At 33.2% G+C, this 22,960-nt stretch overlaps 1 protein-coding gene across 2 annotated transcripts in view; it reads left to right on the forward strand.

Moving 5' to 3' along the window:
- The window catches only part of Uba6 (ubiquitin-like modifier activating enzyme 6), a 63,780-nt gene that overhangs the window by 8,479 nt on the left and 32,341 nt on the right, over positions 1-22,960 (forward strand). For both annotated transcript variants that reach the window (NM_001107213.1, XM_087582953.1), the window contains 14 exon segments: positions 1,041-1,135; positions 1,862-1,973; positions 6,713-6,793; positions 8,256-8,378; positions 8,511-8,634; positions 10,772-10,875; positions 12,102-12,164; positions 12,941-13,017; positions 13,554-13,620; positions 16,188-16,331; positions 17,721-17,788; positions 19,425-19,503; positions 20,430-20,510; positions 22,537-22,614. In NM_001107213.1, the coding sequence (NP_001100683.1) occupies positions 1,041-1,135; positions 1,862-1,973; positions 6,713-6,793; positions 8,256-8,378; positions 8,511-8,634; positions 10,772-10,875; positions 12,102-12,164; positions 12,941-13,017; positions 13,554-13,620; positions 16,188-16,331; positions 17,721-17,788; positions 19,425-19,503; positions 20,430-20,510; positions 22,537-22,614 (1,296 nt within the window).

The raw sequence follows: 22,960 nt of genomic DNA on the forward strand, positions 1-22,960 counted from the left end.
CATTTTTTAAATTCAGTATTACTACTTTTTATGTTTATTTAATTCAAAATTAAACATAAAGTAAAAATATTTTCAGGTTAGTCTGGTTTCTGTACTCTTTCCCCCTTAGATCATTTACTTTTGTATTTAAATTAAGCAAATATATGCAAACATAAATATTCTATTCAGCTTTATGTGTGTCTCTTCCTGTGTGTCCTAAAGTGCCTTGCTTTTTTACTGAGTAACAGCCTGTCCCTAAGATTACTGCATAGTGATAAATGTTTGTTTCATTTTTTAAGTTACTTGAAGGTACAATTGTGCAGATATATCACATTAGGCAAATTTTCCCATGATGATACACATTTTGTTTCTAGTGCTTTTAATAGAATTATACTTAATAACCTTGGCTGTACGTGCTTTTGAATCTTTCTAAGAATGTCTTTTGGACAGATTCCTAAAAATAAGATTGCTCTGTTCAAGAGCAAATCATTTGTCTTATTGCCAGAGCTTATACCAGATATCTTTCCATGGAGGCTGAGCACCTCATAGTACCATCATAATGCAACATGTCGTCCAATCGTTAGACTTCGTCACTCTAGTGGGTGGGGAAGATGTTGCATATTCAGCATTTCATATTCAAGAGCAATAAAGTATATATTATTCTAGCATATTCCTTATAAATTATTCTTTTTCTATGTGGTGTGATAAAAGTTAGCTTTTTTTCTAGTTTTCCCATTACTTTTATCATCTGGAGTGTGGGATTTTAAAGTTTTTTATATAAGTTTTTCTGAATGCTTTCTTGATGTTGATTTTTATAACAAATTAATGTCATAAGATTTAAAACGTCTCACTGTGTAGTTTCTCCAAGTTATTGGAGTTCTTCAGGAGTTTATAGTCCTGTCTTCTGAATAAAGATGTAACTATATATCCTTTTCAATTCTTATACCACTAAGTTCTCTGTTACTCGTGTATACATAGTATTTCCAGTACACTGTACATAGCATTAGAGGGAGTATGCACTCTGTTATGGAGTTAACAAATATTTTTCTTATTTTTTGAAGGCACTGACAATTCATGATACAAAAAAATGCCAAGCCTGGGATCTAGGGACCAATTTCTTCTTGTGTGAAGATGATGTTGTTAATGAGAGAAACAGGTAAAGCTGTTTTGATCCATTGTCATGAGATTTTTTTTTTAACTGTGATATTTAAAAATGTTTTATGTATAGAGAATACAGTTTAGTCATAACTGTTTGCTTTGTCAAGGTAAATTTACACCACCTTACATAAATAAGTAGTGGCATTTATTCATTTCCTTTGTCAAGCTTGTGATACATGCATCCTGTTACCTAGAAATTAATTTTACATTATTAAATGCAGTTAAAACATTATTTAGCAAAATAATGGGTTTCATCATGACTTTTTTTTTACATATATACCATTATAGTTTGCCTTTACCCCCTTGCCCCACACACGACTTTCTTAGCCGCTTCTCTTTCTCTTCATGTAGATTCTCCTCCCTCCTGCCTTCATGACATATATATGTTCCATTACCTTTTTCTGTCGCCTTCCTTGCCTTTGTCTATATACTCTTACCCTCTGAGAGTCCCTTTCTAGTCTCACGGGTAAAGAAAATCTGCAGTATTACTGTGATTAAGAGACTTTGAAAGCTTAGAGATTAGAAGCAAAAGGGTATATGTGAAGATTAATTATGCTTGCTAAAGAATGTGATAGTTTGTCACAAATTGTATTAATTTAGAAAACACAAATAACTGTTTACCTACAGTTTATTTAGTTTTCATTAAAATTTCGTATTTTGGGTCCTTTATGTTGTATCTAACATTGAGACTGAAAATAGTAAATGACGGGTTATATTTTTCTAGGGCTGAAGCTGTACTTCATCGTGTTGCAGAACTAAATCCTTACGTTCAGGTCTCATCATCCTCTGCCCCTTTTGATGAAACCACAGACCTCTCTTTCTTAGAAAAATACCAGGTTAGTATTTGTATTAACTATTATTGATACATTCCAAGGACATTATATAACTAGTATAACCCAATACATTAAGGAGCCAAAAAAAAAAAAAAAAAATAGAATCTGTTAAGTGCTCCATTTGAGAAAAAGTTCTAAGAACTCGTGAATGTAAGGATATTTAGCAGTAATATGCAGTTGAAACTTAATGATTTTTAACAATATGCATTTATTTTTCCTGTTGTATCCTTTAAAAGTTAATATTGATAAACTGGTTTAATAAGCATCAGAGTTGAAAAATTAAAATGAGTAAATTACAATATAGAACACAGAAATCAGGAAAAGTGAGCAAAAAATTAAAAGAAAATTTAGCTTATATGAAAAGGTTTACTTCATGACATTGGATTTCTAGAAATAGTAAAACTCAATGTCAGGCTGGAGAGATGGCTCTGTGGGTAAATTACTTGCTATACAAGTAAAAGACCTGAGTTCATATCCCCAACACCCATGCTGATCGCCATTGCTTCCTAGATGTCCAACCTAGCTAGTTGATGAGTCTGAGGCTCAGTGAGAGACTCTCAGAAAAGTATAGTGCAGAGTGATAGAGGAAGACACCAGATGTCGCCTCCGACTTACACAAACACATTTAAGAAAGTTTACCCATGCATGCACAGCACATAACAAAATGTTAATGTGAGAAAATTTTGACTAAAAAATTTCCAGCACCTGGCGAACACAAGTCTTTAGATTAAAAAGTGCCGGAGCTAGTACTAAACCTTACATAATTTATACTCTTAATATATTATTTTGTTATGTTTCTCATATACTGACAGAAAACACTAAGGGATAACCCATAAAATTTATCCATCAGAAACACAAATTTTAACATACATAGGAACCCAAGAAAAACAATGTTGATTCCAAAAGTAGAAAAATACTTCTTAGTGTTTGATGCCAAAGAAAACTTAGCAATGATATATCTGGTAAATTAAAGCTGAGGTTATAAAAAACATCTAGTAAAATTTGAAGAAATTCAAGAGTTAAAAAGAAGTAAAAAAATTTCAACGAAAATATCTTTGAAAAAATAGTAGGAACAAAGAGCTAAACAATCAGACAAGTACAATTGACATAAAGTTTCCAACGATAGACTAAGATCAAGTGGGAGAGACTAAACTTAGAAGCAGGCCTTTTGAAATAAAAGAGGACAGAATGAAAAGATCTTTAAGGATCATTGGCACCCCAGTAAACAAACATTTCCCATTTGGGGTACCTAAGAAAAGAAAGAAAACTATTCAAAGAAGCCATACCTGCAAGCCTCTCTAATCTTCGGACCCAAAGGACTTCAAGTGGACATGACCACACAGAATTCTAACCCTGACATATTGTAGTTAGATCGTCAAAAACATTAGGCAGGTGGCAATATAGCTCAGTTTTAGAGTAATTAAATGCCATGTGCAAGGCCCAGAGTTCAGTTCCTGATCTCTTGCCTCCCTAAAAAAAAAAAAATCTGACAATCTGGTAAAAACTGTAAAGCACAAATCTTGTTTACAAGTATATATAGTCTCTCCACTAGACTTAGAGTAGATTGTTCAATAGAAACCTTAATAAGCAAGGCAAGAGGAAATATTATTCAGTTTCGGAAGATAGTAATACAGATAGCTTTATATATACCTGGATATATATAGCCTATCCTTCTGAGATGAAAAGACATTTTCAAGATAAGGCGGAGAAAATGAAATCAATTGCTACCAGACCAGCCTTCCAAGAAGATGTTCAAGGGAGTCCACACCAGAAGAAAAAGATCCATGCCTACCATTGTGAATATGTAAAATATACCCCATTTGTATAGAAGACACAGAAAAGAAAAATGAAGAGTCAAGCCATACAGAAGAACAAGTCACATTTTAAGATGCCCTCATTTAACAGCCAGCAAATTGTTCAACACAAACTTTAACAGGAGGGAATGGGATGGCAATTTTTTCATTCCCATGAAGAAAGGCAGACTCAAACACATGATACTCAAAACAAGTAGGAGAAACAGAAATTCTTACATTATCTATATTCATTTCAAGTGTAAGTGGACTATATTCCCCAGTTAGATGATACAAATTGAATCTAAAACAAGATTGAACAGTGTATCAGAAACCCACATTAATAGTGAGCACACAGACTGAAAGTGAAAAAAAATGGGCAAAAGGTATTCGAGGCCTGGGAAGATAGTTTGTGTAAGTTTGCTTTCTCTGCAAGCATGAGGGCCTGAATTCAAATCCCTAGCACTTAGATAAAAAGCAGGGCATGGCTTTGCCAGCATTGGGGTGGGAATATGACAGGTGGATTCTGAGAGCTAGCCTAGCTATCCCAGCCACCCTAGCAGAAATAGTGAATTTCTCACTCAGGAAGAGATCATAATTCAGGGCAATATAACAATCTTCTTAGAATAGGAAAGAAACCCCCAAAGTCCTTCTCTGGGTGCCAAATGTGTGTGTACACACAAAGAGATTCCATGCAACTATAAACCAAAAGTGAGCAGGAGTGGGTATTCTGACACAAGAGTAGATGTAAAAACAAAAGTGTAAAACAGCATAGTCATTCAATCAAGTCAATAATATCTGACAACAAACAAATCTAAAGGAGTAGGATCCAGAACAGTGTTAAGACTTTCAGGATCATCATTCTACAGATCTTCAGACAAAACAAACAGCAAGCTGGTTATGGTGACATATAGTCCCAGTATTTGAGAGGCTAAGAAAGGATTGCCATAGCTTAAAGACATGCTAGGTTAATCCTGAATACAAGGCCAACCAGCTCAACACAGTAATGATACCCTTTCTCAATTCTCCCCCACATAAAAATGCAACATTGAAGTACTATAGCTTATATACTGAGCGGCATGTATAGAATATACATCCTCAGCACATGAAAATTGTAGAAGTGGGGACTAGGAATATAGCTTAGTCACTAGATTCCTTATATAACATGTGCAAAACTTGAGTTTGATTGCCAGCATCAAATAAATGTGAGACACACCTGAAGTCCTGCCACTCTAAACCTGGAGGCAGGAGGATCAGAAATTTATGTCATTTTCAAGGCTACCCTGTACTGCATGAGACCCTGTCTCAAAGAAATGTGTGTCCTCTCTGACCATTATGAAATAAAATGAAAAATAACAAAATAAACTTCAAAAATCTTATTCACCCAAACTAGAAATCTATTATTAAAAAAAAAAAAAAAAAAGGCATGCTGGCAAGAATCTACCAAAAAGGAAATAAAAAAATAATAATGTGTACAATGTAGTTATCACACTTCTAGATATATAACCAACCTAGATGAAATCCGCTTACCATAAGGTACGTGCTCCTGCTCACTGAGGCACTGTTCAGCTTGACCATATATAATCAAACATAATCCCCTTCTGTCAGTGCGTGCATAAAGAAAACTTGGTTTATGAGTATGTGTGTGTCTGTCCATCTCTGTCTTTACACACAAAAGCATATGTAAGTGTGGGGAAAAGTGTAAAAGTCTGGATTTATCAGTCCATAGTAGTTGCAGACATTGATGTATATAACACAGCTTACTAATATATGAAATTTACATGATGATCTAAAATGTCCCAAGTGTTAGGGTATGGGCATTATATTACTTCTTTTTACTACCACCACTTCTGTCTTCTCCCAACCAGTACATCCAGAGGTCTTAGTAGATGCCTCCTAGAAGTGGGTAGAGGTGACTTTAAAGGGAAACATTGGGCTGAGAACCTGCTGTTTGGCCATTAGTCAGTATCGAGATGGAGATATTACTTCCTGCCTCAAGTTCTTAAAAAGGAGCAGTTGTCAGGACATTCCTGGCATTACCTAGTAAGGGTACAAAACCCACACCTTAAAGTGTTCTGTCTCGTAAATTATTACTCAACTCTGTATATAAGCACCGAGGAGAGCATAGAACTGAGAATCTTTTGGTTTTGATGTTTGATATGCAAATGGCTTTCAAGAAATTATTTGACCTCTATCAGTATAATTATATCAAATCTTGTTTTCATACCTACTTGTATCAAGGTAGTAATAGAAAATTAAGCACTGAAAATTATCGTTATCTTAAATAACATTGCGGTTTTACTAATATTATTATAAAACAAAGGTTTATTTTGTGAATATATTGAATGCATAAATTAGAGTTGTGACCAATATCCTTGAAAATTGTAATTGTCAGTCTTGAAGCTTGTCTGAAAGTTTTATTTTGTTAGCTATATTAATGATTGTAGGACAGTGACAGATAAATTTCTTTTTTTTTTTTTTATTAACTTGAGTATTTCTTATATATATTTCGAGTGTTATTCCCTTTCCCGGTATCTGGGCAAACATCCCCCTCCCCCCTCACCTTATGGGTGTTCCCCTCCCCATCCTCCCCCCATTGCCGCCCTCCCCCCAACAGTCTAGTTCACTGGGGGTGACAGATAAATTTCTAGCCCTCTATTGAGAGACTACAAAAATACTTAGGGTGTTAAGGCTTACTTCTAAGTATTAGTCCTTTAGAGTAAAGGAATTTATTTAAAATGAGCATATGCACTCTATAGTTTTATTTTGGTTTTGCCATTTTGTACTTCTATATATAGTTAATTCTAGACCAGAATTCAATATAGGATAGTAACTTTTGTGAAGGTAACTATGATTCTTTGGTAGAATTTGAATTTATAATGCTTTTTATTGAGAAGGTATATTTTATAAAAATTACTTTGTACTTTCTGATCTTTATTTTATTCTCAACAGTGTGTAGTATTGACTGAAACAAAACTGACATTACAAAAGAAAATCAACAACTTTTGCCATTCTCATTGCCCTCCAATTAAGGTAATAGTATAATTTAATAGTTATAATATTACGTGCAGTTAACTAAAGGAAGAACATTTTTCATATTCCAGCTTATAGCATTTCACTGTGTTACATACAGAGCTCTGTGTACAGTCACACTAAGATCATTTTTAAATAAACTGTTTTTAAAGACCTGTAAATAACCAGGCACAGTGCTGCGCTAAGGAGGCAGAAGCAAGGCCAGCCTGGGCTACACAGCAGGTAGATACCTCTGCATTTCAAGGCCAGCCTGGGCTACACAGCAAGTAGATACCTCTGCATTTCAAGGCCAGCCTGGGCTACACAGCAAGTAGATACCTCTGCATTTCAAGGCCAGCCTGGGCTACACAGCAAGGTCCAAGCTGGGTAGTGAGACCCTGACCAAAAAATGACAACACAGAAAAAATTTACAAATACACACACAGAGAGACACACACCAAAATTAAGAAGACCCGGGAATGAAAATCACAGAACAATCTTTCTAAATTGTAAAGCTGCATGTTGGATTTTACCCTTTTGACAATGTATTCTCCACCACCAGGAACAAAACATCCATACAGTTCAAACTGGAACAGTTAACTTTGTTTCATCTTTCATAACTCCTTCCACTCCCTGCAATTAGTGCTTTCTCATGCTCTGATATTTATTCTTTGTTCGCTTTTGTACATAGTATACTGTCCTACTGGCCCTTTTATTTGCGTATATCCATGTATTATTGGCTAGATTCTTTATATGAGGAAGAGGGTTTGAATTTTCCTTCTGAGAATATATAACCTTTCTTAATGATACACTCTTTAAGTTGATTGTTATGCAAATTATGTGACTATTTTTCTTTAGAGCTAAATAGATTGGTAATGCCTATAGAAAGAGCTTTAAGCACAGAAACATAATTTCTTTACAGAATCTGGGGATGGAGACTGCCATTATTATAAAATTTATTTTTAATAAAGCATTTCTTACTGTGTTAAAGAACCTCATGTACCTTTCTTGGCTTGGTTTGCACTTTGACGTCTGTGGCCTTTTTTCTGTAGACTACTCCCAGCTTAACGTCCTCTTCTAATTTCCACTAACTAATGCTTTTGGTGAGTGTGCACTCATTTCTGTTTCTGTAAAATAAGAACTATTCATTCCTAGGCAATTAAACTAGGATAACTGTTTTGTATGTTTTGAACTTGAAATTTATGACCAAGCCAGAATTTTTGTTATTGAAATAACAAGAGTATGTAATGGTGATACATTAAAGGTATTTTTAATTTCATTGTGTCAGAAACCCACTCACCAAATACCACATTTCTTGATTTCCCAAACTGATTAATAAGTGATTCATTCTTTACATGAATAACATTATATTTCAGGGAATATACTTAATTCTAAATGAAGTTGTCATGAACTGATGTAAGATAACTGAGGTGCTTTTTGTTTTTTTCTATTCATATAAACAAATTTATTTTTGTCTTTTCAGTTTATTAGTACAGATGTACATGGAATTTGGTCCAGGTTGTTTTGTGATTTTGGTGATGAATTTGAAGTTTCAGATACAACAGGAGAAGAACCAAAAGAAATTTTCATTTCAAACATAACGCAAGTATGATTATTTTAATAAAATTTTAGAGTATAGGAATGCTAATGTTTAATATTCATAGATGCTTATTTGTTAAAACTTGTAAAAAAAATAGAATATAAAAATTCGGTGTTAAATAGACTACTCTAATTTTAGGCTAATCCAGGTATTGTCACCTGCCTTGAAAATCATCCCCACAAGCTTGAGACAGGACAGTTCCTAACATTTCGAGAAATTAATGGAATGGCAGGCTTAAATGGATCTGTACAACAGATAACTGGTAAGTTTACATGTTTTACTATATCCTTTTAGTTATTTAGCCTCTTTATAATCATACACTATTCAGTGTTTTGAACACATCACCTCAGATTAACTTGATTCACATCTCTGAGCTTCATATCAGTGTATTCAGGTGAGGACATACTGAACAGTGGTACTGTTGCAAGGAAGAAAGTAAAGTCTAGAAATACACTGAGAACATACAAGTTGAAATTTCAGATCTTTATACAAGCAAGAAGACAGTTAGGAGCAGTTGTAAGTGAGCAAAGATTCCTGCTTGAGCAAAACTTAGTGTAAGAAGTTGTGTAGGTTTGGAGACCATATGTGAAAGTAGTTCAGGTGCGACTGAGCTGGCAGTGAAATAGTAAGTGGGGATGACTGTCAAATCTACGTTGTGTTCACTGAATTGAATATTTAAACAGGCAAGTTTGGAGTCCTCCCCCACACCCTTTGCCTTGCTTTTAGAGGACTAACAGATTATTGCTCAAGGGGATGCTAAAGTCAGCTTTGAGAGAAAACCTAGTTTTAAAGTGGGAAGATGGTCATGAGCAGATATGTCTGGCCCATTTGAGATAATTAATACACATTATTATTAATTTACATAATTTGTATTTTACCTGTAGTTGTATTAAAATATGAGCATAGTGTTACAGAATTTGCGACTTTGTGGCATGATTGTATAGTTGCAGGATAATGATGACTTACTTGTACCTTTTGAGCACTTGAAAATTATAGTCAGTGTGGTTTTCCAGTTAACATGGCCTGCAGTAAGGGTCCTTTTTCTCCACATCCTTATTAGCATCTGTCATTTTTGTTTGGTTTTTATGAGTATGTTTTAATTTGCATTTTCCTGATTGCTAAAGATACTGAACACTTTTTAAAAAATGTATTGCCGGTTTTTTTTTTCTTTAGAATACTGTTAAGTTCATTGAGCTATTTATTCTCAATATTAGCAGTTTTGAAATACAGCTAGCAGATTACTTTGCTCAACTTTATGGGCTGATTGCTCACCCTGCTGACTGTGGTTTTTGGTATGCAAAAGCTTTTTAATATGATGTTTGAATACATCTATCTTAAATAGAGGTTCAGACCTTAATGTTAAAGAATTTGTATTTGTTTGGGGAAAGTTGACTACTTGATAAGTTGGGATTATATTTGTTTGTGTTGGCAACCGTTTAGTATTACAGTGTGATCAGATCAGATGCTTAGAGCTACCTGTATAGTGAGAAGTCTCCTGACAGCAGCAAATGAAGTCCTTTACTTTAAAACCCTCATCTTAGCAAAAAGCATTACTTTTGGGTTAGAGTTGCTTAAATTTAACACTTAGTACTTGATGCTTCCTGCCTTAAGATAGTTTTATTGTATGAAAAAGTTGTTAAATAACCAAAACATGTTTATTCTAAAACAGTGTATGTATATGTATGTCTTATACAACTAATATAGATATGTCTATAAATGCGTTTAAATAGGGTTCAGATTGGGTCCCACTTTAGATTTTCTCTCCTTTCCAAAAATCAAATTAGCTTTGTGTCTGCTTTTTTTCATATAATGTATGACTATTACTATATATTTACTTACATGTTTATAAGTATTGTAATTTATTTGATGATTAGTGGAATTACTATCTAAGTAAATTTTTAATTATTAAGTACATTGACAGTGGAAAGGTTTTACATACCCTTGCTATTCCTCCTCAGTAGTCAGCCACCCATCATGGGTTTATTATGTACCAGTAGAGAGTTTCTTTATGCTGTTTTACACAGAAAAGACCTATAATTATATCCTTTTGCCATTTCATCAAATAAAATGACTTGTCTTTTTGTACTTGAATGTATTTCTCAGGCATGTATTTTATTCCTTTTACCTATTCATGTACCAATAAAATTAGTATTAACATGGTATAGAGGTTTTATAACATTTTAATATTCTATTGTAAGTACCTCTCACTTAACTTTACTCTCTGTTTTCCTCAATTAATTGTAAATCCTAAAGCTCACATTGGAAGAAATACTACCATCAGATTCCCAATCCCCTACAAAGTAAAAAGATGTTTTAGAATCTTTTATGTCTGTGGAGCCCATGTCTTTGTGATGGTATTCTTCAAATGTAAATACCTCTGTGTATTTTTTTTCTTGCAGTGATATCACCATTTTCCTTCAGCATTGGTGATACTACGGAACTGGACCCATATTTACATGGAGGCATAGCTGTGCAGGTTAAGACTCCTAAAATATTCAACTTTGTAAGTATTTTTTTCTGTGTAAAAAGGTTTTTTTATTAAAAAGAAAAGAAAGAATAACCCAACATAATAAAATGCTTAATTCATTAGCATAAAGAATAAATGTTTTTAAATTTATAACTAGTTTGAATAAAATTAAATCAACCAGAGGCAAGCTGGTACTATAAAATAACATACAGACATTGGGCTATAGTTTACACACTTCCTCAGTATGCACAGTCCTCTGTACTACAAAGGTCAGGCAAAAATAAGTTTATACAGTTTAATAACTAGAGCACCTCTTGTATGATTGTGACTGTGCCTCAAAGGAGCTATATCCTCCTAAATAATGAATTTATCATACTTTTTACTACCCAAGAAAAAGGTAAAAAAATTTTCATTTTCTGTAGCAAGAACTATTACACTTTATTATTTGTTAATTCATGTTACTGCAATTTTAATCTGCATTTTAATGATTATGTTTGAAATGTAGTATAATTCACATTGAGTATTAGTAGTGAAAGAAGAAATGCTGATGTATCGAGTGTAGACATTGCTATTATCTTAGAACGAAGGAGTCTTATTTAAATTCATAGGCTGCTTCCCAGTGTGATATGTATAACAAGTCTTTAGTTCTTAGGCTTTTCATATTTAGGCTACAGGGAGTTTTCAAGGTCTCAAGGTTTTAACTTCATTGTTTTTGTGTTTTTCATTAAAAAAAAAAAAACTACTCTTCAAGGCTTTGTTCAAATCAATTAAATGAAATCTGCTTCTGTATACTTTCTCTTTCCCCAGCCCTAAGTTTTAATTAAATAATTTTGTGCATCAACTAAGTTGATGTGTGGTGATATTTGGGGAACTGTTACTTTTCAAATTTTTCTTTTCTTTGCTTTTCTATTCGTAACTTACACTCATGCAGATTTTTAACTTGGAGAATCTATCCAAGACTTACCAGGCATAACTAGTCTCAATTACTAGATTACAGCAAGAAAAAAAAAAGGTAGCTTTTACATTAGGACAAAGTCTGGGATTATGAAGATATTTTCCACTATACCTTTGAAGTTACTGTATAGTACCAGTGGTTATTAGTATAGTAGTGAGGTGTTGCAGAGCATTCTAACCATGACCTTACAGCAGTAACTACAACAGTCCAAGCTCACCCTTTTCAGCCTTGGAGAAAGATCCCTTGCTTCCACCGCCCTAAATGTTTTGCAAAATATGCTGTGAAATAACATTTTTTTTCCTCCTAGGAACCCCTGGAGAGCCAGATAAAACATCCAAAGTGCCTTATTGCAGATTTTAGCAAACCTGAGGTAAATATTTACTTTGCAGGTTTGAAAGGGGCAGCAGAGTGGTGGATAGAATTTGGTAAATGATTCAAAACATATAATGGGTTAGCCATTGTTTCTAAAGGTTCTCTACCCTTATCTCAATATTAAAAGTTTAAATCAAAGGATTTAAAATGAGAATTCATGCCATAAAAATGTCAGAGTAAAATGAAGCCAGACTTTGGTGATTTGGTAGCTTTGATAAGTAAGTAATCTTAGTAATTGATATATAGATAGATAGGGCATCACTGTAAGATTTTTTTCTATGCAGTTCTCTAGGACATGTATGTGCAGGGGAGTTAACATAGCGTCTGAGTGTAGGTCAAAGGTTGGACTCAGGTCGTTAGGGTTTTTTTATACATGTTTTTGGAGTGGTTATGGCTTTGGATTTTGTTTTAGGTGTTTGAGACGGGGTATTTCAAGGCTGACCTTGAAATCAGAGATCACCTGCTTCTGAGTGCCACCTCCTGGGTGCTAGGTGTCACCCCACCCAGCTGTACAAATGTTTTGTTGCTGGTATACAGCTGCTATTTCTTATGAATAACTTAGTAAACTCTAGTTATTTGGAAAATGAAATAAATATCTTTATTGTCTTGAAGTCAAATCATTTAACTTTTCTAATGATATCATCATATTACACTCTTATTTTGAGGATGAAATTAAATAATAGTTGAAAAACATTTAGCCTAGTCCATAGCTCTTAACAAATGTTGGCGTTTTTTTTTTTTTTTTTTTTTTTTTTTTTTTAATGTTTCAAATAGGCACCTTTACAGATTCATGTAGCCATGCTTGCCTTGGACCAGTTTCAGGAAAACTACAGTCGTAAGCCAAATATCAGGTAGTACTTTTTGTGTTCTCTCTCTCTCTCTCTCTCTCTCTCTCTCTCTCTTGAAAACCATGTCTCAAAAATTATAGGTTAAAAAATACAATTAACCTTTAATTACCCTACTAACATTACTAGTTGCATTACCTTTTTATATTACTAGTAAATATGCGAAATTGCATAAACATGACGTTTAGGGTGATTTATTGGTGGAAGTAGAAAGATCCATTTGTAAGAATGGAATCATACTACATGGGAAATTTTCATATTTGAAGACTTTAAAATCTATAGCCTTTAAAATCAGAACCTCTTCTAATTGGTGAACTAGTAATCTGTGATAATGTTTTCTAGCCTAAGTTAGAAATTGCAAGTTTCTTACCTTGTTTGTTTAAATCTAAATCTCATATGTTGTTGTAGATGACCAGATTTTGATGTAATATAAAGGCAGCTAAGACAGTTAACTTTGAAGTTAGACGAAAACACATGATACTTATTTTTAACCTTGGTAGCAATTCAAAAAATTGAAGTTGTACTTTTGTTTTAATTTACAGGTGTCAGCAAGATTCAGATGAACTGTTGAAGCTAACAATATGTATAAGTGAAACCTTGGAAGAGAAGGTAAATATTAATAAAGTTGTGGTTGACTAGGTATCTGTTTATAATATAAATGCTCTACATACTGATATTTTCCTACATTTAGATCTTCCCTATGCTGACTGCTGATTCTGTGACGTTAATGAAGAAGCTCTTTTGCTTTGTTCTGCTTTCGTTTGTGTGTCTACAAAATTAGATGAACTCACCTTACAAGTTGTTGTGAACATTAATTAAATAGTTTTATTCATACAGTACTGATAATACAGTGTGTAGTTTAACAACTATTATTTGCTGCGTTTACTTTAAGTTTTAACATTGTATTATGTATCAAACTGCAAATATGTAGATTTTTAAATTGATAAATATTTTCATTTTTCTTGTGAGAATACCTAGAAATACATTGTAAAGTCATATAATAGATGTAAAATATGATGTTTAGTTTACAAGAAATTGGTGGTTTTTTGAGACAGGCCCTCATTAATAGCCCTCTCTGGTCTAAAACTCAGTATATGAAGACCAGCCCCAAATTCAGAGCGATCTTTCTGTCTTTTGTGTGTGTGTGTGTGTGTGTGTGTGTGTGTGTGTGTGTGATCCAACTGTCTTAACCTTTTGGGGTGCTGAGATTAAAGGTGTACATGAATATGACCAACCTTACGTGTTTTCAAAGCACCTGTACTATTTTGCATTTTTACAAGATCTGTATCAGGTTCAGTTGCAACAACCTCTTCAAAATTCTGTATTTCCTTTCCAATTGTAACCACGTTATTATTTGTAAGTGTATCACATAGATTTGAGCTGCATATCACTAAAATTACAATGAATCTGAGCCTATTTTTTACATGCCTCTATGACATTTGTACTTTTCTTTGAATAAGGTGGCTTTTCAAATCTTAGCTTATTTTTAATTAGTTTTTTTAAATTATTGGGGGTTCTATAGTTATATCTACAGTTTTTTTAAATAAGTCTTATTCAAATACATTCTTTGTAAATTCTCGTTATACTTATTGATTTTTTTTTCTCACAGTTTATGCCTCATTTTTTTCTAAAAGTTTTAGAATTTTGCAATGATTAGTTAGATCACGCCCAGGACTTATACATACTAGGTAGGCACTACCACTAAGCTATATCCACATCTATGACCTTTTTTTCTAAGGACTCGGAGTTCTTCTGTGCTCTTCTAAATGGATTATAGTTTGTCAGGGTTATAGTTTCTTTGAACTCATCAATAAAACTCTGATCCGAACTTTACTTTGTTGGACACTTACCCTTTTGCTTCTATTTGTTTGCTCATTTATGCTCATTTAGATGTGTTTTTGTGTTCTTTTGGTTCAATTTTGTTAGGTCATAGATGTCTAGAAAGTTACTCTTTTTTTCCTAGTTCCTGGTTTATTTTTTATAAGTATCCCTGTTCTCCTGCATTTCAGTGTTGCTCTCACACACCTTATTTTCATCTCTAGTTTTAGTTACTTGGATTTCCTCCTTCCTTCCTTCCTTTTGGTTATTTTGACAGTGCATTAATCTTTTCTCCTTTCACAGAATCTTAGGTTCATTATTTTAGTTTCTACTCAATTTCTGATCTGCATTACTTATAGTACCAGTTTCTGTTCTTTGAGTTCAGTTATTGGGTTGTCTTGCTGTTCATATTTCTTATATTTATGCATTATTATTTGTACACCTGTTGGGACATAACACCTTTTCCTGGCTTTGTATGATGACCTTTGTGGGAATCTTTTTATTGAACTCTTAATCCTCACTGCTGCTCAAGGAGAGGTAACCACAGTAGTGACAATAACAATTTAAAAGCAAACCAGATAGAGACTTTAAAAAAAAATGCCAAATATAAATAAGAATTTCACCTTTAGTACTAATAGACAAGAAATACTTTAGGAAGTAGGGTAAATGAGTAAAGATGTAAAAGTATTGAGCAGTAAGAACTTAAGCAATAGGAGGTGATAGAGAAAGGATAAAAAGCAGGATGGACCAGAAAATGGGGGATGCTGTTAGAGACTGTAACCATGAAGGAGAACACAGCACCAGGCTGGTTGGTGGGTCTTCCATGCCAAGGGCTTGCAGGTGGGGTTGCTTTATTTTCCTCCCTCAAGCCTGTCATTTTGCAATTTACTTGATTTTGGGGTTAAGTAACGGGGTGGTGGCATCCACCTTTAGTCCTAGTACCAGGGAGACAGATGCCTCTGATCTTAAGGCTAGCCTGCTTTACTGCATGCGTTCCAGGATAGCTAAGGATCTCTCCACAAAAAACAAAAGAACAAAAACAACAACAACAACAAAGAGGGTATTGAGTTGTTTGCTCTCTGACACCAGATACTCTAAATGGCAGTCTAGACTACAGTCACAGAAGCAAAATTGAACAGAGACTAGTAAATGAAAAAGCCGCTTAAGGTAACATGCAAGTTGATATTTTTATTATGAGATAAAGATTTTTATTTAGAAGGACATTTAGTAGTTTGTGTTGGGTTTGTTTGTTTTTTTGGAAGTTAGGTTCTAAGGATTTTAATAACTTAGTTCCTGAAGTCACAGGTACTGTGTGTGGATACTGTTAGTATCACTGATGTCTGTGGTTTGTGTTTTAGCCTGAGGTGAATGCTGACATTGTGCACTGGCTTTCATGGACTGCTCAAGGCTTTTTACCCCCACTTGCTGCTGCAGTCGGGGGTGTTGCTAGCCAAGAAGTATTAAAAGCTGTGACCGGGAAGTTTTCTCCTTTGTGTCAATGGGTTAGTTTAATTTTTTCTTTTATGTTTCCATTTTAAGTTAAGTATTCCATAAAATGAATGTGTTATTAATTATCGTGTGGTACAAATATATACCTATTTAGTATTATGTACATTATTATGTATCATATATACATTAAATAGTAACTTAAGTCTGTAATTGAACTTCAGAAACTTAATTCTTTAACTGAAACTAACAGGAATATTTTGTCTGTTGGGATATAAATAATCCAGTTACTTTCTCAGATGTATTTCCTACCATGTAATATTAAAATCACTAATTTTCTGTTCTACAGTTTTTCTCTAGTATTTTGGATTAGTTACCATTTTGGGGCTCTCTGGGCTCTTAAACTTCTTTTGTAGAAATTTTGCCATCACAAATCTTCAGGTTTCATTCCTGATACTGCCTGAAGATATGAGATACAGGGTTGGTGTACATTTGGGAGATGTGTAAGATAAAAGCGTCACAAGAATTAAAAGCTGGGGCTGGGGATTTAGCTCAGTGGTAGAGCGCTTGCCTAGCAAGCGCAAGGCCCTGGGTTCGGTCCCCAGCTCCGGAAAAAAGAAAAAAGAAAAAAAAAAGAGTTAAAAGCATTTGTATCTGTTACAAAAAGGAAAATAAAAGGCAGGAAGTCTACACACACTGCTTAAGTCCTTTCTGTTTGAGTTGATTTTGAATATACACCCATACAATGTCATTTTTCTGCTACGTTATTTAAAATAAGTTACAAGTTGACTGGTGGAAGTTGACTTGGTTATAACTATTAGCATCATATGAAATATAAATTCTGTTACAGTGTTATATTACAATGGTATTATCATCTGATTCTGTTCAGATTTAAAAGCAGTTACTTAAATATGCATAAGACTGGGTTCTTTAATTATTAATAAAATAAAGAAATTCTTTTTAGTACTAAAAATGTTGAAATTGTCTTCCTGAATCTTTTCTTTTATAATTATACATGAGGCAAAAGATGACATAAAGTATCTCCAGTTGGAAGTACAGTATAGATACCTCATGCTCAAGTTAATCATACTGTTCATAAGAGTATGTGAATCATACTGTTCACTAAAATTGAATGGGAAATCCAAAGTTTTTCTGTAGTTTTGAAGAACAGATTTTGAAGTAAAATTTCCTCTAAAAATTAAAAAAGTAAAATAAAATTATCCTTATGATGGATAAGTGATATGAATTGAATTACACACCTTTTAACAGTCCTTTGGTTCACAGTTTTAAGAATATATATTATAACCATTATTTTTCTAATATTTTACATTGAATTGTCATTTTTATCATCTCTTCCCATGATTATTAAATAACTGTAAGAGAAAAGCTCAGGGTTTTTTTAGTGACTTAAGTCTTAACTGTAATGTTTTCAATCTTCTTTTCAGTTGTATCTTGAAGCAGCAGATACCGTGGAATCCCTAGGCAATCTTGGGCATGAAGAGTTTCTCCCACGGTAAAGATGTAATTTGGATTATTTTTTCTTAGTATATCTTTAAGAAGCAGAGAGTGAGCAATTTTGTGTAAGCATTGCTCTCTTAGGTGTCTTTCCTCCAGACATTTTACTTCTTGGCTTGTTTTTTCTTTGCCTAGTGGTTAAATATTACAATAGTACCATGTCTCATTACCACTTTATATGAAGTGATACAAAATTTTGGAATATATGCATGAGAATGATTAGCATTCAAATGCCATAATATTAATAAGATTGCTATACATGTTTTTTTTTTTTTTAATAAATCACTTTCCATTTGAGGCCATAAATCTTTTTCAAAATCATTAACCACGTAACACAGGGTTCTGCCTTCAGTTTAAATGAATTAATAACTCTAAATCCCTTCCATAGATTCCTCTAAGAACTTTTTAAAAATACTATGATCTTTATAGGCTTTTTTTTCCCTCCTTCTCTGTAGTTAAGCTTTCTGAGATTTTTACTTACATGTAAAATATCAAAAAGTACAAAATGTAATAGTAGAGAAATAAATAAATTTGAATAGCATGTAGTTGGGTATAGAGTGATAACATCACATGCTGTCCTTCCTGGGAGGAATCATTCTTCTGTCTGTCCATCGACCCTTTGTAGCTCTTTCTGTATGTATCAAAGAAACATGTAAAAGAAAACTTTGATTGTCACTTAGCAATGTTCCTCGGGCACTAGTAGTAATACTGGAGTAATAATACATCTTTACATGAAAAAGTGAATGTTCTTAATCTAAGAAAATAAAAAACACGTATATGCTGAGGCTTTAAAAATCTGGTAAAACTGCATGAGGTGGGAAAAGGAGTTGAAGACTAACCTGGGCAGCATAAGCCAAACCCTGGCTCAACACTACACAGAGCAACGAAACCCAACTAAGTTAAGAAATAAACTTGAAAAAGGAAGACATAACCTAACCAGAAAATTGCAAAGAAGGAGAAAGAAATTTGTTAGTTACCCTTTGGTAACTCAGCCTACAGAACTTACTACCACAGTGTCCTAAGTTTATATACATAGATATTATATAAAATATAATGTACTTAGAGGAGTCAGCTTCATCCAAAGTTTCAGACATCGACTGATAAGCTTAGAATAGATTCCTGAACTATTACAACCTAAAGTCATCTTCATTTATGTCATTTGGATGTTGGTAGGATCTTTTCTCTTTCAAGGAAGGTAGTTCATCTCATGAATTAAGGAGAACTTTTATTTTAAAAAAATGTTTAATTAAAATATAATTACACCAGTTCTTCCTTCCTTGTTCCCCCTCCAAGCCTTCCCATGTTCCCCAGCTCCCATTCAATTATTGGCCTCTTTTTTATTATTTGTTTTGTATGTGCATAAATATATAAACACAGCATGCTGAGTTTAGTTAGTGTGACATTTGATTGATTCCAGGACTGTATACTTTGTATTAGATAACCGCCAATTCGAGGGCTCATCCCTGGTTAATTGTCCCTCTCAGCAGTCATTAGTCATAATTCTTTGTTTAGGAATAAGAAGGGCTGTAGAAAACTCTGAAGTATATTCTGTCTTGAAGTACAGTTTAAATTGTTACTAACAATAATCAGGTGTATTTGTATGTCTTGCTGTTTCCTTGGTAACTGTTCTTCAGAGGAGATAGATACGATGCCTTCCGTGCCTGCATTGGAAATACATTATGTCAGAAGCTACAGAACTTGAATATCTTCTTAGTAAGTTGTTCAGTAAGGATGGGAATAAGTCATGTACTCAAAATGTTGTTGAATGTCAAGTTAAGTTTTAAAATCAACTTGGTCTAAATGAGTAATCAATAAATCATACAGTCTCCAGAGCTTATAATATTTACTTCCTGGGCCTTTTACATAGACGTTAGCCAATTCAGGATCTGAAGTATTTATTCATTTAAAAATAAAACATGAATGTAACAGCTTCAACATTAAATCCTTTCTAGAAGTACTTTAAAATTTTTTTTAAAAAAAACTTTAAATCACTACACTAAGAAATGAGTAAATGTATTCTCTTTTAAATATCTTAGTATATTTTCAGAGAAATTTTTCATAATAGCATAAATGTTGGCTAGTCTTAAAAATACTACCAAGTTTTAGTAATCATTTTTATAAATATTTTACAGATTAGCAATTCTGAAATTTTTTTCATATAGATAGAACCTCTTATAATTTTCTGTTTTACTTAAAATTCTTAGTAGACTTGCCTTAGACATATTTCTGTCTTTCAGATAGACTGACAAATGTCTAAAAGTAGACTTTTTCATGGTACCTAGTTCTGGACTTGGGTTGTTTTCATATTTTTGTTTTTTTGTTCTGTTACTGTTTTCTTTCCTCTGTAAGAAATGAGTTCTACATTTAGCTTTTGCTAGGAATCTTCAAATGTTTTTTGTTTAAAGAAATTATGAATACCATAGATTCCTTATTTGTTTTATACTGCTTTTTTTCTTTAATTGAGACACTTAAAAGGCATTATGAAACTTGCAAAAAGTAAAATCTACCACAAGTGAAGCACAAATCATTACTTAAAAATTGTAGTTAGTGTTATAGTATTTGAAAAAATTAGAATGAAATTCTTAATTCATTAAAAATTATAGTCTTGTTGTCTGACATTTGTATTCTTTCTTCGATAGGTAGGATGTGGCGCCATAGGCTGTGAAATGTTAAAAAATTTTGCATTACTGGGTGTTGGTACAGGTAGAGAGAAAGGAATGGTAAGTTACAGGTCATTTTAGACTTAAACGTTTATATTTCTCCTGTTGCCCTTTTTGGAACTGTGTTTGACTATACTAGCCTGTTTTACCAGTAGACCATTAAACTGAGAATTAGAAGACTTTAATTTAATTGTCTCTGGTCAGTTTTTAGTCAGAGTCTCTGCTTCTTGGTTCTTTGTAATTTCCTGAAACTGAAATAAGTCCTGTCTGCCTTTTGTACTTACCATCAAGATTAAATCTGCTTTAATTTTTATTATCATAGCTTGCAAACTGACTGCATTATTCCTTTGTTGTACTACTCATTCTTAATTAAATATTAACATGAGAGATGACATTAAAAAGCTGCAGAGTACTCACATAATTTAAATGGTGAGTTTCAAACAGTAAGAATAACATATACTTTGGTATATAGTTAAAATTCTTCAGACTGAGTTAATTGCAAAATCATGTCATATTTAAAATAATTTTTATTAGTGGTATTTTACCTCTAAGATAAAAACTTTCCTTAGTGACTTCATATATTTATCTTGGTCACTAACAGTGATAATGCATAAATAACTAAAAAGTATATGGTAATCCACATTGTGGCTTATTGACATGGTTTTAAAGGGGATTCATCATTATTATAGCTATAGGTAGGTGCACATTTATATTATCCATGCTTGGCATTTCCAAATGTGCTCCACAAACTCCGAGTTTAGTAGCTTAAAAGTTACTTGGATTTTTCTTGTTTTTTTTTTTTTCTCTAAATTGCTTCTTTACTGTGAGTTTGGGGATTACCTGAATGTTTTAACTGTACAGGAAAACAGTGCGTTTAGTAGGTAAAGGTCAGGATGAGCTGAAGTGAAGAAACCTACTGACATCAGATAGCAAAATAAAGCCTGTAATGTGGGCAGGCCTCTGTCATTCTGAACTCAGAGACTTGTAACAAAGCTGTAAGTGTTCATAGATACACCCAAGATGTAAAGAGAAATCCCCAGGTACCTGGAATCAAGGGAAAAATGAAACCTTGAATTAAACACCAGATACATAAGGAAGTCACTCACTAGAAAGTAAGACTCTTAACCACCCATCTCTGCAGAGAGAGAGAGAGACAGAGAAAGAGAGACAGAGAGAGAGAACCTCTAATATAAAATTCCAAAAAAAAAAAAAAAATGTAGACCATACACAAGGAAAATTACTAAAAGAAAATGAATGTGAACACCAGTCAGCACCTGAAACTGGAACCCTTACAGAGCAGTGCCGTACCAAGACAGTCTTTTTAATTCTAGTTTAATAGCACATGCACTTTGAATTATTTTACCTGTTGGTTTTTCCTTTCTCCTTCTAGAATTAGGATCTGTACTTTTTTAAAGGGCAAGCATTTTAGGTCTATAGATAACTGTCTATGACCGCTAGTTGACTGGATAAAAATACTCAACTGCCTAGTAGTTTATAGAGTCAGCCTTGGTTGGAGCTCCTTTCAAGTTGAAACATGACAACATTCTTCTCAAATTACTTCAAATTAAGAATAAATATTGGACTAGTAAGATAGCTGACCAGGTAAAGGCACTTGCCATTAAATCTGATTCACTTTGATCCCCAACACCCACCCATGGGAGGAGACAAAGGACTTTTACGAGTTGTTGTTTGAGTTCCATACTCAAACTGTGGGCACATATTCCTCTACACATACACAATAATTAAGAAATAATAAATAACTTTTAAAAGAATAAATGTTATAAATTTAGAAGAGATAGCTCTGTGAGTAATTAATTTTGTAGGTCTAAAAGATGATAGATATTTTTAATACCCAAATAAAGAATCTTTAAAGAAAGTTTCAAATGAGCTTAAATTATTTGTGTTGTTATGCTCATGTACTAAATATTAGTTGGAATTAATAAATTTAACAATGATAGCATATTACTGGTAACCATTTGGAATTTTTTTAAATGACTATTACTAGTAAAAATGATTTGAGAGTACTGTTTGGTCATAGGGGTAAATGCAAAACAGATTCATTCGTCTTGTTCTCCTCTGATACAAGGTAACAGTTACAGATCCTGACTTGATAGAAAAATCCAACCTAAACAGACAGTTCCTGTTTCGCCCTCATCATATACAGGTTTGTCACTCTTTTCATATCATAAACATGTAATGGTTGCTGGGTAATTCTGTTCTGTGTTAGAGTCTTAAGAGAAAGAATAAAGTATTCTTTGGAAAGAATAAAATCAAGAAAATAATGATCCTTCATGGGAGCTAAAATTGGTTTTTAGATGTTGTTATTTTGAGTGGTGAAACATGAGTAGCACCACAAAAAGATGTTTCCATAAACAGGTTCTCTAATTTGAGGTTTTAACAAAGCACAAATTTTAACCCTATTTACTTTTTTTTTTTGGTATAAAACAGGTAAGGATTAGTATTTAAAATTGCTGTACAGTTTTAGCATCCCCTTTTATTGTAAAAGACTA

This window comes from Rattus norvegicus, chromosome 14, assembly GCF_021556685.1.
Source record: "Rattus norvegicus strain SHRSP/BbbUtx chromosome 14, alternate assembly SHRSP_T2T, whole genome shotgun sequence".
In the NCBI taxonomy this organism is placed as follows: domain Eukaryota; kingdom Metazoa; phylum Chordata; class Mammalia; order Rodentia; family Muridae; genus Rattus; species Rattus norvegicus.